We start from the raw sequence: 18971 nt of genomic DNA on the forward strand, positions 1-18971 counted from the left end.
TAATTTAAAGGGAAGGCAAGAAGACCTTTTTATGAGGTGTTTAGCTTATTCATCGAAGCACTGCTGTTGAAGACGCAGCTGCGCTGGGCAGGGCATATTTCTAGGATGGAAAACCACCGCCTTCCCAAGATTGCTCTGTATGGCGAACTTTCCACCGGCCATCGAAATAGAGGGGCACCAAAGAAGAGGTACAAGGACTCCTTGAAGAAATCCCTTGGCACCTGTCGCATCAACCATCACCAGTGGTCTGACCTAGCCTCAGATCGCAAAGCATGGAGACACACCATCCACCAGGCTGTCTCTTCCTTTGAGAACGCACGCATAGCTGGTCTTGAGGACAAAAGGAGATTGAGGAAGAATCGCACTGCTACAGCACCAACCCCAAATCAGACTTTTCCCTGCAGCCACTGTGGCCGGATCTGCCTGTCCCGCATTGGTCTTGTCAGCCACCAGCGAGCCTGCAGCAGACGTGGACTACTGCACCCTTCTTAAATCTTCGTTCACAAAGTCAAGCCGAGAGAGAGCTTATTCAGTAGAACAAAGTCGGAGTCAAGTTGCATCTTTAAAACCAACGAAGTTTTATTCAGAACGTAAGCTTTCTTATGCAGGCACACTTCATACGAGGGGATAAGGTACAGTGGGCTGAAATACATGTCGTTGGTTAAGTTGGTAGCACTCTTAACCCACCGACGACATGTATATCAGCCCACTGTACTTTATCCCCTCGTCTGAAGAAATGTGCCTGCATACGAAAGCTGATGTTCTGAATAAAACTTTGTTGGTCTTAAATGTGCAACCTGACTCCTACTTTGTTCTACCGCTTCAGACCAACACTCCTGCCCACTTGGATCTAGCTTATTCAGGTACTTGTGTGTGAGCCATAAATAAAATACTTCATATGGCCAAACTTTTGGAGGCAAACAGTAGGAATTGTCTGTGGCAGAGGTATTTCTACATTAGCAAATCTGTAGCTGTTTTTTGACACGTGACTGCGAGACCTGCCATCGGAACCACTTCACGTCTTAAATTTATCATGCTCGGCAAAGTAGCTACTTATTTGGAGCATGAGGTCAGTTTGGGTTTGATGTTACAACTGAGGTTTTTTTTGTAAGGCATAGAAAAGGTAAGTGATGTTCTCAGAGTATGTTCACTGCAGCCTTTTATAGGGGGTTTTGCTAGTTTGATAGCAGAATGCTACTGGGCTGAATAAAAAAGACCAAAGCCACATTGCAGGAACACGGCACATACCTACAAAGACTAGTTATGAGAGTCTTCAGTCAAAGTGAAGCTGGCTATAGGATCGTGTGTGAAGGACCGCTGGGAAATGCGTACTAGAGGGTTTTCATTTTCCCTTTCTTTCTTTCCAAGGGAGCCAACGAATCTTACGGAGCCCAGGCAGAGACCCAGCAGTCTTGTGGTGTCAGATGAAGGCTCCAAAATGGCCACCGTCAACAATCCTCTTAATTTCACATACATGGGACTGTGAAGGAGATACTGCCACTGGACCGTTTGTCCTTGGGAAAGTGGGATTGGGTTGTCTGCCCTTTCCAGCTGGAGGTGGGAAAGATACTCACTTAAAGGGGTTGCGTATTGCTGTTAGGACACCCTGCTGAAGACCAAAACACCCCATGAGGAGGTGAAAGATGGGATATTTGGTGAACACCTGCTAACACTTTCTGTGAAAGTTTGGGTCTCGTGTAATTCTGAAAGCCATCTTACATTGTGGGCTCAAAGGGGCAGGGCAAGCTGCGTCTCCCCCAGTGCGAAGCAGTGCCCTTGTGTGTTCAGAAAATATCCCAAAGAATATCTGACCCTTCTAGGGAGCCATACTTCATTTCTACCACACCAAATCCCTCGTTGCTGTGGAACCCTTAAACCCGGTTGATCTCTCCCCCCCCCCCCCCAATTTTGGCCAGAAGTTCTGCCTGCTTTTTTTTGCTTAGCTGGGAAAGGATGCAAACAGGCAACGCCATTCCAAGTATTAACTGTGAATGTTCTGCCTCAGGAGTACTGTAAATGTGAAAGCCAAAAAAGGTTCCAGTAGAATTCCTGAACGTCAGTTCCCAGCTATTTAAGAGGACAGTAAACAAGCTGTGATGTTTGAACTAGATTAACGTGTAGGCATACTGGGGGTGGGAAACGGCCAGGCCTCCTCAGCTCCTCCCATTCTTCTGGGAGCCTCCAGAATTCAATTTTAACCCTCTTGAAAGAATGTACATGTACCTGCACTTTTTTTTTGGGAAGGGGGGGGGGATACAGAAGCCAAAAAACCCCACTGAATGTCAACAAAAGAGCATAATTATTTATTTTACAGAGAAAATAAAACTTTTTGGAAAGCAGTTTCTGTCTGCCCTGTTCCTTTCTCGTCTATATGGCAGAAGTCCAATTAATCTAGATTACAAAATACTGCTAAGGTTTCACTTCCTTGTAGTATATGCTTTTCCAGGATAATGTGAGAGGGCCAGCTATAGAAGATGATGCTATTGGATTTATACCCCACCTTTCACTCTGAATCTCAGAGCGGCTCACAATCTCCTTTCCCTTCCTCCCCCACAACAGACAGCCTGTGAGGCAGGTAGGACTGAGAGAGCTCTTCCAGAAGAGCTGCCCTTTCAAGGACAACTCCTACGAAAGCTCTGGCTGACCCAAGGCCATTCCAGCATGTGCAAGAGGAGGAGTGGGGAATCACACCCGGTTCTCCCTGATAAGAGAGCTCTGGCTGACCCAAGGCCATTCCAGCAGGTGCAAGTGGAGGAGTGGGGAATCACACCCGGTTCTCCCAGATAAGAGAGCTCTGGCTGACCCAAGGCCATGCCAAGCAGGTGCAAGTGGAGGAATGGGGAATCAAACCCAGTCCTCTCAGGTAAGAGTCCCCGCACTTAACCACTATACCGAACTGGTAGCAGGGGGTACTGCTGGAGTACACATTTCTTTTAATCTGGGAGATCAGTCTGAGAAAGTACAGGGCAGACAAAGGTTCACCACTTTGTTCCGGATATTTATACTAACTCTCCTTTTAAGATGGATTTGGCCACTAGGCAGATCGGCTGATTAATAATAACCCCCTCCAATATGTCCCACAATGGGGACAGTTCCATGTCTTGGGCCTTACTCGGAGTCCGAGAGCTGCAGGGAGAATCTGGAGCCTTCGGGGAATTTTGAGTCTTCAGGGACACTTGGAATTCTGACGCAGTACCAAGCCTCAGTTTCAGCAGGAGCTCACAGGAACACAGCCCCTGAACCTTTCTGAGGGTTCCCCCTCCTCCTCCCCACCTACCTTGTCCATTGAATAGGAGGTGCAGCTGCATAACAATCCCTGGATTAGGAGAGCGGGCAGCCAGCCACGGCTTTGCCACGCCAACAGCCTTCATTAACCCCTGGAGAGGCCCATGCCACCCTTTCTCCACTTCTAATGTGATTTTGCTTTAGGCCGCTCTAGGCCTTTCTAGGAAAACTCTATGGTTTCCCTGGACGTTCTAGCATTGTGGGAGGGAAAACTCTATAGTACAATAGACTTGGCAACCCTAACCATGGTCCTTATGAGCATCCCCACATTGGGGACCAGTGTTGCCTCTAAGCTGAGTTAGTGTGATCTGGCTTCTGTTTTTTAGCCTCTGGCTCACACCTAGGGTTGCCAAATCCAGTTCAAGAAATATCTGGGGACTTTGGGGGGTGGAGCCAGGAGACATTAGGGGTGGAGCAAAGCTCAAGGCTGTGACAAGCATAATTGAACTCCAAAGGGAGTTCTGGCCATAACATTTAAAGGGACGGCACACCTTTTCAATTCCTTCCTTCCATAGGAAATCATGAAAGATAGGGGCACCTTCTTTTGGGGCTCATAGAATTGGACCCCCTGGTCTAATCTTTTTGAAACGTGGGGGGTATTTTGGGGAGAGGCACTAGATGCTATACAGAAAATTTGGTGCCTCTACCCCAAAAAACAGCCCCCCCAGAGCCCCAGATACCTGCGGATCAATTCTCCATGATTTTCTATGGGAATAAATCTCCATAGGGAATAACAGAGTTCCCAGCAGACATTTAACTCCTCCCCCCCCCCCCCCCCGCTTTCTCATGACCCTGAAGCGGGGGGAGGGCCTCCAAACCGGGGGATCGCCTGCCCCCACCTGGGGTTTTGGCAACCCTACTCACACCTTTTTTGTCTTCACTGAGGAAGGATGGCCCCTGAGCAAACGAATGCATGCAGTACCCAAATCGCTCGCTCACAACTTTAAAGCCAGCAGCTCATGAAGTAGAATTTTTGCTCATGAGACTTCACAGCTTACAGGGAGCATTGCTGGGGAAACTGCAAACCCTCCCCGCCCCCCCCCGCCATGCATGCAGATTAACACAGTTTAAAAAAAAAAACAACCTTCGCGGTAAAACTAACCATGACCCATTTTGGCGTATGCGCAGAAACCACTCTGCAAAGAAAGCCAGAAATGTCTCCTTAAATTGTTTTTTTTAAAGCGATAAGGACATTGCATTTAGGCACCTGATTAAAATAGAACGGGCAGTATAAAGGATTTGGGGTAAAGCGGAAGTCTTATTTGTTGCCGATGGTAAAACCGGCAACATCCTACATGAGAGGGAAGCTACCGACTGGCTTGGCTTCTGATTCAGTAGCTGAGTTCAGGCACAAAAGACACATTTAGAAGCCCAGCAGAAAGAGCAGAAAGTGGTACTTAGAGCCATAATGGACTGTGGATTTGGAATGAATGAAAAAAAAAAACCCCCGCTTTTAAACATCTGAAAAAGGAGTAATGTTTATTTCCTGAGGGATTGGGGGACAGATTGCTCGCTACGAACCGTATAACCCACCCACCCACCCACCCCTCCGACACAATTACAGTGATTAAAACACATTCATTTTGTTCTAACCTCTTGCCATTAATCCGGATTACCCTAAACGTTTAAAGCGGGTTAATTTTTGTTTCTGTGACAGAGTGGGCAAAGTGACAGAAATAAAGCCGTTCTCTTCTTAAAGCCCAAATGTGTTTTAATTGTATCCTGGTATATGACTTAATTTGCAAAATCCCCTAAAAGTGCTAGAGCTGAACTGGTGGGTTATTTCTCTGAATAGATGGGCATTTAAATAAAGTTTGAGGTTTTTAATATTCCCCCCCCCCTTAATTAGTCTACCGCAGGGCTCTCAAAGGAGCCAGTGTGTTTTCCTTTCACAGCTGTTAAGATACCCAAGAGAGAATTTCTGCTGAAAGATCTGCAAGTAAACCACAGCGAAATATCTTGCTGACATCAAAGCCAATTCCACCTCTGCCTCTACGAAATGCTTCTGGTTGTACCAGGGCACAAAAGGAACAGGGAAAGGGAAACTTATGTATAAGCACGGCTATTGGTGTTATGCCACATGGCAGAGTCTTCTCAAGACTGTAAAAGTAAAGGTAGCCCCCTGTGCAAGCACCAGTCGTTTCTGACTCTGGGGTGACGTTGCTTTCACGACGTTTTCATGACAGACTTCTTTACAGGGTGGTTTGCCATTGCCTTCCCCAGTCATCTACACTTTCCCCCCAGCAAGCTGGGTGCTCATTTGACCGACCTCAGAAGGATGAACATATGAAGCTGCCTTATACTGAATCAGACCCTTGGTCCATCAAAGTCAGTATTGTCTTCTCAGACTGGCAGCGGCTCTCCAGGGTCTCAAGCTGAGGTCTTTCACACCTATTTGCCTGGACCCTTTTTTGGAGATGCTGGGGATTGAACCTGGGACCTTCTGCTTCCCAAGCAGATGCTCTACCACTGAGCCACCGTCCCTCCCTGATGGAAGGCTCGGTCAACCTCGAGCCAGCTACCTGAACTAGCTTCTGCTGGGATCCAACTCAGGTCGTGAGCAGAGGGACTCTGCGCCACGCCCATGACTGTACCAGTTTAAAAAATTCCAAGAGCCCAGAAGCACCTTAAAGACTAACAAAATCTTTGGTTCAGCCATGACTCATGCAAGCTCCTCCCCTGCCCCAAATTTTGCTAGTCTTTAAGATGCTCCTGGACTCTGGCTCTTTCTAACTGCTACAAACAGACGAACGTGGCTACCTGTCTTCAGGCCTTGAATTCAGCAGCTCACAAGAGTGCAGCTGAACCTTTCTGAGGGTTCCCCCTCCTCCTCCCCACCTACCTTGTCCACTGAATAGCAGGTGCAGCTGCATAACAATCCCTGGATTAGGAGAGTGGGCAGCCAGCCAGCCAGCCACCAGGAGCTTTGCCACACCCCCAGCAGCCCTCATTAACTCCTGGAAAAGCCTGCACCACCCTTTCTCCACTTATTACGTGATTTGGGGCTTGCTGGCCTTTTGACTGGGGGAACGCCTACAAGAGCCCCAGGCAAGTGAGGCCTGCTTGGGCTGGGTGGATCTCTGGCCAGCCCAAACAGACCTCGCTCACCCGGGGCTCTCCTTTTCTGCGTCAGGTTGTTTTTGGCAGGGGAGGGCATATGCCAATGAACTCTGCCGCCTATTTTTCTACAAAATAACCCCTGCCTATCTTGACCCTGTACCAGTTTAGGATGGGTGAAGAGGGGCAGCAGGAACACACAATGCAAATCTGCCCTGTGGCACACTCTGCCCCTGCCAGCAATCTAGCATGACATAAGAAGAGATCTCTAAATATGCTTTTGGAGGCTGGGATTCCCTCCCCCCCTTTTAAACATAGGAAGTCAATTCAAATGCCCCCCATTGTCACTATAAAATCAGTCCAGCAACACCCCCCCACCCCCAAATCTTTGAATAAAGTTTGGATGATTATATATGAAGTTAGGCATTTTATCTCCTGATCCCAGATAACTGACTGAGAGAGTATTCAGCTAGCAGCTATGAGGATGCAAAGACTACACTGACCATGGTGCAGTTCAAAAGAAAAAAAATGCAGCTTCAGAATGAAGAAAAGACAGAAAGCAGCATATGAGCTAATCTGAATATTGGCGGGCCGCAAAAGTTTACGTATTATTTCAGTAACGTCCCTTGTAGCAAAAACTGCAGGGCGTTGGCTATTCTTCGAAATGTATTAAACTGTGTAACCTAGCAGGAAGTGTTGGATTGTTGTTGTTTTTGTAAAAACCCTGAATTTTGGACATACCCATAACAGACGCTGATCAAGTAAAATTTCCAGCAGTACAGTTTGGTTAGTGCTTTCGTCAGCTGGACAGAATTTTGTTCCTAGCCAGCCCTGCGCCGTCTTCGCTTTGTGCTTGAGTGCAATCATGCCGAAGTCCAGCACTCCCGAGGATTCTGGTAGTTTCAAGCCCTTTTGGCAGAAAAAAAGAGAGAGAGGCGACCTTACATGCCTGGAATGGTCACAATCCAGCAAGCCACACGGATGGTAGGATCTCGACAAAGGTCGGGTCTGGCGCTCGGCGGAGCCAAGGCCGGCTGCAGTCAATGTCGTAAAGGATCGGCACATAGAAGGCAAAGGCCTTTTGTTTCAAAAATGCCCTTGGGTGGGAGTACTATTTGTGTGTTCTGTTTTTTTTTCATGCAATAAAAAGTGTAAATACAAAAATGGGAGGAAAACACCAAAGCAAGAAAAGATGTACATTACTGGCAAGTTTCAGACACTCTACTTGGCACAGAATGTCACGCGTAGATCTGTCCACTTTTGCTGAAAACGGGAATTGTAGGCTCTGAAACATTTGGCCTGAAAACTTGGCTTTTAAAACTCTTGCCCCTAACCCCCCCTTTTTTTGGAAGGGGGGGGTTCACTTAGTTGCTTTTTGCAAAGCCAGACTGATAAAGCATCTAATTGTTCCCATCTGTAAAATGGCCAGTCCCAGCCCAGGCCCGCTTGCGGTTTTCTCCAGGCTGACATGTGAGGCCCCTCCAGAGAAGAGAGTTACCGATGAACGGACAGTCAGGTTTTTACAGCATGCTTGTTATTTAAAATCTCTGCATCGCAGAACGCTGGTTGGTCCCGCCGGCGCTCTGGAGCGTCCTCCCCTCACAGGTGTGCATGCGTTGCAAAGGGAGCGGTGGACGGGGGGTGGGGGGGGACGGGACCGGTTGGCGCATCCCAAACCAAAGGGTCCGCTTCAAGAAAGCAATTCGTCTTCATCCACATCCGGCAAGTCGCTGCTGAGTTTCAGGTTGTCTTCGCTGCCTTGCTTTCTGCTTCGAAGGAGAAAAAAAAAAAAACGCACGTTGAAACAAAAGGGTGGAGGGAGGCTGTGACGTATGCTCTTAACTGCAGAAAGCAAAAAAAAAAAAAAACCCATCTCAGTGGGAATAAATAAGAGTATAAATATAAAGGTATGCTTAAATATCCATTCACAATACTGTGTAAACTATAGGGAACATATGCAATATGATCTATAACAGGGATGAAGAAGATGATATTGGATTTATATCCCGCCCTCCACTCCGAAGAGTCTCAGAGCGGCTCACAATCTCCTTTCCCTTCCTCCCCCACAACAGACACCCTGTGAGGTAGATGAAGATATTGGATTTATATCCCACCCTCCACTCCGAAGAGTCTGAGAGCGGCTCACAATCTCCTTTCCCTTCCTCCCCCACAACAGACACCCTGTGAGGTAGATGAAGATATTGGATTTATATCCCGCCCTCCACTCCGAAGAGTCTCAGAGCGGCTCACAATCTCCTTTCCCTTCCTCCCCCACAACAGACACCCTGTGAGGTAGATGAAGATATTGGATTTATATCCCACCCTCCACTCTGAAGAGTCTCAGAGCGGCTCACAATCTCCTTTCCCTTCCTCCCCCACAACAGACACCCTGTGAGGTAGATGAAGATATTGGATTTATATCCCGCCCTCCACTCCGAAGAGTCTCAGAGCGGCTCACAATCTCCTTTCCCTTCCTCCCCCACAACAGACACCCTGTGAGGTAGATGAAGATATTGGATTTATATCCCGCCCTCCACTCCGAAGAGTCTCAGAGCAGCTCACAATCTCCTTTACCTTCCTCCCCCATAACAGACACCCTGTGAGGTAGATGAAGATATTGGATTTATATCCCACCCTCCACTCTGAAGAGTCTCAGAGCGGCTCACAATCTCCTTTCCCTTCCTCCCCCACAACAGACACCCTGTGAGGTAGATGAAGATACTGGATTTATATCCTGCCCTCCACTCCAAAGAGTCTCAGTGCGGCTCACAATCTCCTTTACCTTCCTCCCCCACAACAGACGCCCTGTGAAGTGGGTGGGGCTGGAGAGGGCTCTCACAGCAGCTGCCCTTTCAAGGACAACCTCTGCCAGAGCTATGGCTGACCCAAGGCCATGCCAGCAGGTGCAAGTGGAGGAGTGGAGAATCAAACCCGGTTCTCCCAGATAAGAGTCCGCACCCTTAACCACTACGCCAAACTGGCTCTCCAAATCTGCTTAATGTAAGAGCCACGTAGAATAAAGGTCAGATGTTTGAGAGCCACAAGACATGAACGTCAGATGTCGGAGGGAGGGAAATAGATGGCGAGAGGAAGGAGGGAGAGAAAGGTGGAAAGAAAGCAACTTTGACTTTTTAAATGCATTCTCCAAGCAGCTGGCTGGCTTAGCGAAGCGATTTGAAAAGAGAAAATGTCTTCTCCAAGCTGGCCAATGAGGCAGAAGGGGCTTAGAGAGTCACACAATATGTGCAAAAGAGCCACATGCGGTTCCCGAGCCGCAGTTTGGCCACCCCTGATCTTTAATAAGACATTCTTTCTGATATATAAAGTCTTCCAAAAGGAGTTCTCAGGTGTACAAAAGTATGTTTAAAAATCCATCAATTTTCCCAGACCCCAACAGATTGAAAAGTGCTTGTATGATATTCTCCAAAGTCTCCTCTGCCCAAAAGTGCTTGAATAAATTCTCCAAGGTCTCCTCTGCCCAACGGCTGTTTCGACAAACAAAACCAAGCCTTTCTCAAGGGCCAGGAGTCATCCTCTGGAACAGCTATGCCTGTTTCTTTTTCTTCAATCCTAAGAAAACTTCTTGTTGCTAGCAAGTATTATGAGGCTCTATTGTTCTTAAGCATACCATTATATTTATAGATCCAAGCAGTCGAACAAAATAGGAGTCGAGCTGTACTTTTAAGACCAACTAAGTTTTATTTAGAATGTAAGCTTTCGTGTGCTCTCTAAGCACACTTCATCAGATGAGGAATCCGGTACAGTGAGCAAAGCCACACATAGCTGCTGATCACTGGCTCAGAATGCAAACTGGTACAAATTTAAGATCCAATGGCAGAATAGTAAAATTATCTGGTAGGGAGTGGTGGTTTAGAATGCAAAATGGTACAAATTTAAGATTCAATGACAGAATAGTAAAATTAACAAATGGAGCAAACCTTTGATCTGAGTAGCACGAGCATGCAAAAGCAATAAAACAGTCATATGTCAAAATGTGAGAATGTCTGCTAATGACTATATTGTATTAAGCCTGGGTCAAAAGGAAGGTATTTATATCTCAGAAGATTTCCCATCCAACTAATTTACCTTTTAACATGTAACATACATGTAGTTTGCTATTAGGGGAAAAATACATTAAAATTAGTGGGGGATGGGTTCAGTCTATGTAATGGGATGAACAGCCAATATCCCTGCTTGATATTATATTTATACTCCATTTGTTCCCAGTGTGATGCTTTTCCTTTTTGCTTTCTGCACCTTGGTGACTCATGAGGCCCTTTTTCATCTCTGACATATGCTCTTAACACGCCTCTGTCATCCGTCTGCACCCTTCCAATGGCTCCAATGTGCCAGGAAGTCTCCCACGCACGTGGAGATCCATGCAAGCAGTTGTCACGCTACAGCCTGAAGCATCAGGGCAAATATGTTCGATATGCACACAAGAGCCCTGTTAACTGAAGGCCACGTGTTCCATACGTGCAGCGGAGCCTGGGGGGACTTGGGCTTGCAAAGAGTATTTCCCAACTGCGTTACACAGAAACAAGCACGGATCGAGGCCCTCTCGCTAGCCCCGTGCGTATCAAATGGTCCGTCAACCCAATTCGTTTTGCAACAGCTTTACTTTTCTAAAAAAAAATCATGCCACACATTTTGGGAGCGGGGAAACCCAAGACCTGAGCATTCCACATCGCCTTTCGCGGGCACCATGCTCTCCCTACCCATGCAGCAAAGGAGGGTTTTAGTCCGAAACTCATCGCAAGACAGACAGGGAAGGAGGCTGGAAGGACAAGGCAATCGCAAGCTTTACCTTTGACTGAAGTAATACTTCATATTCCCCGATTTGTTTTTTCTGGAGTTGGAGGGGAAAGGTCAGTAGGGAGGAGGAGGAAGACGGAGGAAGCGGATGTGAGAATATGCGCACAGAAAAAAGAAATTGGATGGAGTCAACCGCCATCGGGTGCAATACCAATTATGCAGAAGTGCCTTTTTTTAGATAACGTTCAAATAGCACAACCGTGAAATGAAGCGACAGGATATTATTTAGTCCGCGGGCCTCCGGGCTTCACTACTGGGTTTAGGATTTGGCACCAGGTGGGGGCAGGGGATCCCCCAGTTTGGAGACCCTCCCCCCGCTTCAGGGTCATCAGAAAGCAGGGGGAGGGGAGGGAAATGTCTGCTGGGAACTCTATTATTCCCTATGGAGATTTATTCCCATAGAAAATCATGGAGAATCGATCCATGGGTATCTGGGGCTCTGTTCTTTGGGGTAGAGGCACCAAATTTTTAGTATAGCATCTAGTGCCTCTCCCCCAAATACCCCCCAAGTTTCAAAAAGATTGGACCAGGGGGTCCAATTCTATGAGCCCCAAAAGAAGGTGCCCCTATCCTTCATTATTTCCTATGGAAGAAAGGAATTGAAAAGATGTGCCGTCCCTTTAAATGTGATGGCCAGAACTCTCTTTGGAGTTCAATTATGCTTGTTACAGCCTTGATCTTGGCTCCACCCCTAATGTCTCCTGGCTCCACCCCCAAAGTCCCCAGATATTTCTTGAATTGGACTTGGCAACCCTATTTGGCACTGCTTAAAAAAAATTCACCTTTCATCGAAAATAAACAAAGCAGCAGGTTTCGAGTCTGCAGGGGAGCAAGAGGAAAGCTGGCGATGTTCCCACACTCTCCCACTGTTCCTACTTTCTTCTTTGCCATCTCTTTAGAAACTGAACTGAATATGAAAATCATTTATTCTGTTCACATAATCAGAGTTCCCTGCTCACTAAATCTGGACTTTAGAGGACAGTGACGGAGAAAAGACAAAGATGACTAATAGCTGTCGATGGTGCTTCCTGATAGTTTCACTGTGACCCTAAAGCTGCCTGCGTATTTCAAGATATCCTCTGAGATTGAGACCTTATATAACTTGTTTAAAGTTAAAAGGTCGGCTAGAGTGAGCCAGAAAATGGCCAATATTGTAGCACCCTTGTATAAATGTGTGCGGCCCCGTGGCGCAGAGTGGTAAAGCAGCAGTACTGCAGTACTGTGGTCTCAACTCTCTGCTCACGACCTGAGTTCGATCCCAGTGGAAGCTGGTTCAGGTAACCGGCCCAAGGTTGACTCAGCCTTCCATCCTTCCAAGGTTGGTAAAATGAGTCCCCAGCTTGCTGGCAGGGTGGGGAGTGGAAAAGACTGTGGAAGGCGATGGCAAACCACCCCGTAAAAAGTCTGCCGTGAAAACGTTGTGAAAGCAACGTCACCCCAGAGTTGGAAACGACTGGTGCTTGCACAGGGGACCTTTCCTTTCCTTGCTGGGGGGAAAGCATAGAAAACCGGGGAAGGCAATGGCAAACCACCCCGTAAAAAGTCTGCCGTGAAAACGTTGTGAAAGCAACGTCACCCGAGAGTCAGAAACGACTGGTGCTTGTACAGGGGACCTTTCCTTTCCTGTATAAATCTATGGTGCAGCATACTTTGGAATACCTGTACAGTTCTGGTCACCAAGGTTCCCTCTAAACTGTGGAGTCTTGTGAGCAAGAATTCTACTTTGTGAGCTACTGGAATTAAAGTTGTGAGCTACCGGAATTAAACTTGTGAGCTACTGCATGAATGAGTTTGCTCTAAGGGCCATTTTTCCTGAGCTGAGACAAAAAAATGTGTGAGCTGGAGGCGAAAAAACTGTGAGCTAGCTCACACTAACTCAGCTTAGAGGGAACACTGCGGGTCACTATACTGCAAAGGGGACTTTGCTGAGTTGGAAAAAGTGTAGAGGAGGGCGACTAAGCCAATGGCGCTCCCTGTGGAACCTCCCACTGTTTGGAAGTTTCTCCTAATACTCAACCAAAATCCACCCTCAAACATACGAAGGCTGCCCTATACTGAATCAGGCCACTGCTCTAACTAGGTCACTATTATCTACTCAGACTGGAAGGGGCTCTTCAGGGTCTCGGGCAGAGGTCTTTCACATTACGTCCTGCCTGGTCCTTAAGTGGAGATGCCGGGGATTGAACCTGGGACCTTCTGCATACCAAGCAGATGCTCTCCCACTGAGCCACAGCCATGCATGTAACTCAAGTCTCTTAGAGAAGAAGAATTGCAGATTTATACCCGCCCTTCTCTCTGAATCAGTGCGGCTCACAATCTCCTTTATCTTCTCCCCCCACAACAGACACAGCAGCTGCCCTTTCAAGGACAACCTCTGCCAGAGCGGTGGCTGACCCAAGGTCATTCCAGCAGGTGCAAGTGGAGGAGTGGGGAATCAAACCCGATTCTCCCAGGTAAGAGTCCGCACACTTAACCACTACACCACTGCATTTAACCACTACACCACTACAACAAACACACTTAACCACTACACCAAGCTAGCATTGCCTTCTGAAGCAGCAGAGAACAAGTCACTTGCTTAGCTTCAGCAAGGATCTTGTGTCTTCAAACCTCTTGTGTCTTCAGACCCTGGACCTCTTCTCAAGAAGTCTTTTTTGAGGGAAATGGTAGGCAAGGTGGCTCAGGTTCTTTCTCCAGAAACCAGTTTAGAAACTACTGGTCAACCCTTCAGCCCTCGGGGGCTCCTGCCCCAGAGACACTTACGTCAACAAATTCCCCGGTGCAGACAAGGATCTCTCATCTTTTCTGCTCCCCTCAAATGGGTTCCCAAAAGATCTTTTTCTGATCATCGACTTCACCAGGATCTGAAAGACAAAATTGACATGCGGGGAGAGACGGGACACGCAGCTAGCACAGCCAAGGGGAGAGTTAAAACACAGCCCTTTCCCTGGTAGGTGAATTTAGATTATCTCCCTCCCAAAATACTAGAACTCAAGGGCATCCAATGAAACTGAGGGGCAGTAGGTTCGAGACGGACAAAAGGAAAGACTGCTTTACACAGCGAGTGATTAAAATGTGGAATTCACTGTCAGAAGATGACCACAGAAATAAACAGCTTTTTTAAAAAAGGGGATTAGATAAGAAGAAGATGAAGATATTGGATTTATATCCCGCCCTCCACTCCGAAGAGTCTCAGAGCGGCTCAAAATCTCCTTTCCCTTCCTCCCCCACAACAGACACCCTGTGAGGTAGATGAAGATATTGGATTTATATCCCGCCCTCCACTCCGAGGAGTCTCAGAGCGGCTCACAATCTCCTTTCCCTTCCTCCCCCACAACAGACACCCTGTGAGGTAGATGAAGATATTGGATTTATATCCCGCCCTCCACTCCGAAGAGTCTCAGAGCGGCTCACAATCTCCTTTACCTTCCTCCCCCACAACAGACACCCTGTGAGGTAGATGAAGATATTGGATTTATATCCCGCCCTCCACTCCGAAGAGTCTCAGAGCGGCTCACAATCTCCTTTACCTTCCTCCCCCACAACAGACACCTTGTGAGGTAGATGAAGATATTGGATTTATATCCCGCCCTCCACTCCGAAGAGTCTCAGAGCGGCTCACAATCTCCTTTCCCTTCCTTCCTCACAACAGACACCCTGTGAGGTAGATGAAGATATTGGATTTATATCCCGCCCTCCACTCCGAAGAGTCTCAGAGCGGCTCACAATCTCCTTTACCTTCCTCCCCCACAACAGACACCTTGTGAGGTAGATGAAGATATTGGATTTATATCCCGCCCTCCACTCCGAAGAGTCTCAGAGCGGCTCATGATCTCCTTTACCTTCCTCCCCCACAACAGACACCCTGTGAGGTAGATGAAGATATTGGATTTATATCCCGCCCTCCACTCCGAAGAGTCTCAGAGCGGCTCACAATCTCCTTTCCCTTCCTCCCCCACAACAGACACCCTGTGAGGTGGGTGGGGCTGGAGAGGGCTCTCACAGCAGCTGCCCTTTCAAGGACAACCTCTGCCAGAGCTATGGCTGACCCAAGGCCATTCCAGCAGCTGCAAGTGGAGGAGTGGGGAATCAAACCCGGCTCTCCCAGATAAGAGTCCGCACACTTAACCACTTCACCAAACTGGCTCTCCAGATAAGATTTGTGGAGAAGTCTATCAAGGGCTACTAGCCCTGGTGACTGAAGGTCACCTCCACATTCAGAGTCACTAAACCTTTGAATCCCAGCGTCAGGAAGCAACATGAGGGGAAGGCCTTGGCCTCTATGCCCTGTTGTTGGCCCTTCAGAGGAGCTGGTTGCCCAGTGTGTGAGACAGTACGCCCGACTAGATGAGACCACTGGTCTGATCCAGCAGCACTCTTCTTAAATCATTCAAGAATATGAGCCCCCCCCCCCTCCCAAAGTAGCACAGTCCATCTCGTTCTGCATGCCCATGTGCAGGAATGGAATTCTAGCAGGCACTCCTTTGCATATTAGGCCTAGGGTTGCCAAGTCCAATTCAAGAAATATCTGGGGACTTTGGGGGTGGAGCCAGGAGACTTTGGGGGTGGAGCCAGGAGCAAGGGTGTGACCAGGATAACTGAACTCCCAAGGGAGTTCTGGCTATCACATGTAAAGGGACCGCACAACTTTTAAAATGCCTTCTTTCCATAGAAAATAATGAAGGATAGGGGCACCTTCTTTTGGAGCTCTTAGAATTGGACCCCCTGGTCCAATCGTTTTGAAACATGGGGGGTATTTTCGGGAGTGACACTGGATGCTATACTGAAAATGTGGTGCATCTACCTCAAAAAACAGCCCCCCCCCCAGAGCCCCAGATACCCGTGCATCAATTCTCCATTATTTCCTATGCGAATAAGTCTCCATAAGGAATAACAGAGTTCCAAGCAGACATTTCCCTCCCCTCCCCCCGTTTTTTGATGACCCTGAAGTGGGGGTGAGAGCCTCCAAATAGGGGAATCCCATGCCCCCACCTGGGGATTGGCAACCCCAATTAGGCCACACACCCCTGAAGTAGCCAATCCTCCAAGAGCTTACAAAAAAGAGCCTTGCAAGCTCTTGGAGGATTGGCTACATCAGGGCTGTGTGGCCTAATATGCAAAGGAGCTCCTGCTAGAATTCCACCCCTGCCCATATGGATTGGTTCTTGGACACAGACTTCCACCAGCTCCTCTGCAAAACTGCAGGGCTTGCCAGCACCAGCAGGACAGGTATATTTAAGGACTGAATTTGATTAAAGTGGTCCTAATCTGTGATTTTAGATTTGGGTTTTATGTATTTTCACATCCCCTATGTTATTTATATGGTAAGCCTCCTTGCACTCTGAAAGGAGGACATGCTACCAATAAGCGTTTTAAATGAAATACACGAAAGAACTGAGAGGGGCATTTAAAGAGAGGCTGTGGCTGGCCGCCCCTTGAGACCGCCTTTAGGAGGAATCCGGGCCAGTCCTCCAACCCCCTGCAGCCACCCTCCTCCCACTCACCACTGTGGCCAAGCTCGGGATGTGCTTCACTGAATTCTCCACCTCTTCTTCTGTCACCTCCACCAGCGTGCAGTTCTCGTCTTCTGTAGGCAACGGCTCTACTCCATTCTTGGTCACCCAAGGGTGCACCTGGAACGGAAAAATTAAAATGGTGTACTCCTTTTCTGGGGTCTCTTTTTCCTCAATGAAGAATGTGGTAAACCCAACTTATCAGAACCCTGTAAACACCAAAAAATAAAAAAGCCTGCAAAATACAAGGCTTACAAACAAAAATACCACAGAAAGTTTTGGGGGCTTTTTTTTTTACCACTGACTGAGTAAATACCATCTATTAGAAACCATGTAACATCTTCTAGGACCACTGATGGTTTATAATGAAATTCTGAAAGAACTCAATTGAAGTTGAATTGCCTGCTGAAGAACGTTTTGAGATTTGCCTGTTTATTTTTGAATAGCACCACTGTGTTTGTTTGTATTTTAATAATTTTAGCACTGTACTGTTTTTAGATGTCACTTGATGGTTAGCTGCCCTGAGTCTGCTTGCAGAGAGGGCGGGATATAAATGGGAAGGAAGGAAGGAAGGAAGGAAGGAAGGAAGGAAGGAAGGAAGGAAGGAAGGAAGGAAGGAAGGAAGGAAGGAAGGAAGGAAGGAAGGAAGGAAGGAAGGAAGGAAGGAAGGAAGGAAGGAAGCTAGGTAGGAAAGAAAGAAAGAAAGAAAGAAAGAAAGAAAGAAAGAAAGAAAGAAAGAAAGAAAGAAAGAAAGAGGGAAGGGAGGGAGGGAGGGAGGAAAGAAAGAGAGAAAGAGAAGGAGAGGGAGGGAGGAAAGAAAAAGAGGAGAGGGAGGGAGGGAGGAAGAAAAGAAAGAAAGAAAGAAAGAAAGAAAGAAAGAAAGAAAGAAAGAAAGAAAGAAAGAAAGAAAGAAAGAAAGAAAGAGGGAAGGGAGGGAGGGAGGGAGGGAGGGAAGGAGGAAAGAAAGAGAGAAAGAGAAGGAGAGGGAGGGAGGAAAGAAAAAGAGGAGAGGGAGGGAGGGAGGGAGGAAAGAAAGAAAGAAAGAAAGAAAGAAAGAAAGAAAGAAAGAAAGAAAGAAAGAAAGAAAGAAAGAAAGAAAGAAAGAAAGAAAGAAAGAAAGAAAGAAAGAAAGAAAGAAAGAAAGAAAGAAAGAAAGAAAGAAAGAAAGGCAATACAGATGAAAAGAAAATGGCAGCAAACAAGGAAGAGTGGCAAGAAGACAAATTCAGGGAGGAGAGGTCTGCCAGTGGCTCACCCATGACAGCTCAGAGGAACCTCGATGTTCCGAGGCACTATACTTTGAACACTGGTTGCTAAGAAACCAAAACAGGGGGATGTTTGACCTCTTTGCCCCTGCAATAAGCCTTCTGGCGCATCTGGCTGGACATTGTAGGAGACAGGAATTAGGGCCAGTCTGATCTAGCAGGGATGTTCTTATTGGCCGTGATAGACAGGAAACTTCCAGGGAAGGGAGCATTCTACCTGCATAACAGAGAACTGAGACAAGTGCTGGCTTGTGGGCTGGGCTGGCCACTGTGAGAAAAGGGACACTGTACCCGGTGGAGCTTCTTCTTTGTAATCGTATGCAAAGTGGAACGGCTAAAAGTGAAATGGCCAACAAAGCACAGGGTGCTGTTCAAACACAGTGCATCAGGAACGCAAAAAGCAGAACAAAATAAGGCACTCCTGAGATGAGATACCTTAATTTCTGGGACTGTGATCCTGGATTCGGGGTTTTTGTCCAGCATCTGCGTTATCAGATCCTTCAGTTCATCAGAAATATCTGGCCTTGAAGGAAGAAGGAAAATTAAAATGAGCCTAAAGTTAACTTGACGGGGCAGTCTGTCAGCAAACAAAATGGTTTCCGTTTCTTGAGAACCTTACATGAAACTAACTTGCCTTACGCTGAATCAGACCCTCAGTTCATCCAAGCCAGTGTTGTCTACTCTGACCGGCAGCAGCTCTCCAGGCAGAGGTCTTTCGCGTCATCTGCCACCTTTTAACTGGAGATGCCAGGGATTGAACCTGGGACCTTCTGCATGCCAAGCAGACGCGCTTCCACTGGGCCACAGCCCTTCCCCTCCCATTTAAGGAGAAAGAGGTTTCCAGCTCTCAGGCAAAGATAGGCTTGAGAACCTGTGGGCAGCTCCCTGATGAAATCTCAGAGGTCCAGGCAATGGAATGAGCTTGCCGCTGGTCAAGGAATGGCGATTCAGGCCGACACAGTGCTGGCCTCTTCCCCAGGACTTGTGGAAATACAAACATCCTCCAGCCCGGAACCACGGAGACTTGAGCCTCATT

General features: G+C 47.5%; 2 protein-coding genes across 5 annotated transcripts in view; one reads left to right on the forward strand and one right to left on the reverse strand.

Moving 5' to 3' along the window:
* The window catches only part of P2RX4 (purinergic receptor P2X 4), a 38505-nt gene extending 36166 nt beyond the window's left edge, over positions 1–2339 (forward strand). The window contains exon 12 of the mRNA XM_060249677.1: positions 1369–2339. Within this exon, the coding sequence (XP_060105660.1) occupies positions 1369–1428 (60 nt within the window). The 3' untranslated portion in view covers positions 1429–2339. The remainder of the gene's footprint in view (positions 1–1368) is intronic.
* Positions 2340–7456: 5117 nt separating this feature from the next.
* Positions 7457–18971, reverse strand: part of CAMKK2 (calcium/calmodulin dependent protein kinase kinase 2) — a 52261-nt gene continuing 40746 nt past the window's right edge. The window contains exons 12-16 of one of the 4 annotated variants that reach the window (XM_060250149.1): positions 18371–18458; positions 16662–16790; positions 13921–14021; positions 11150–11191; positions 7989–8108 (exon numbers count right to left, since the gene is read on the reverse strand). In XM_060250149.1, coding sequence (XP_060106132.1) covers positions 8033–8108; positions 11150–11191; positions 13921–14021; positions 16662–16790; positions 18371–18458 — 436 coding nt within the window. In that variant the 3' untranslated portion in view covers positions 7989–8032. Of the gene's footprint in view, positions 8112–11149; positions 11192–13920; positions 14022–16661; positions 16791–18370; positions 18459–18971 lie in introns of all 4 variants that reach the window. The other 3 variants (XM_060250148.1, XM_060250151.1, XM_060250150.1) reach the window with 3 other exon arrangements.

This window comes from Heteronotia binoei, chromosome 11 (genome assembly GCF_032191835.1).
Source record: "Heteronotia binoei isolate CCM8104 ecotype False Entrance Well chromosome 11, APGP_CSIRO_Hbin_v1, whole genome shotgun sequence".
Taxonomy (NCBI): domain Eukaryota; kingdom Metazoa; phylum Chordata; class Lepidosauria; order Squamata; family Gekkonidae; genus Heteronotia; species Heteronotia binoei.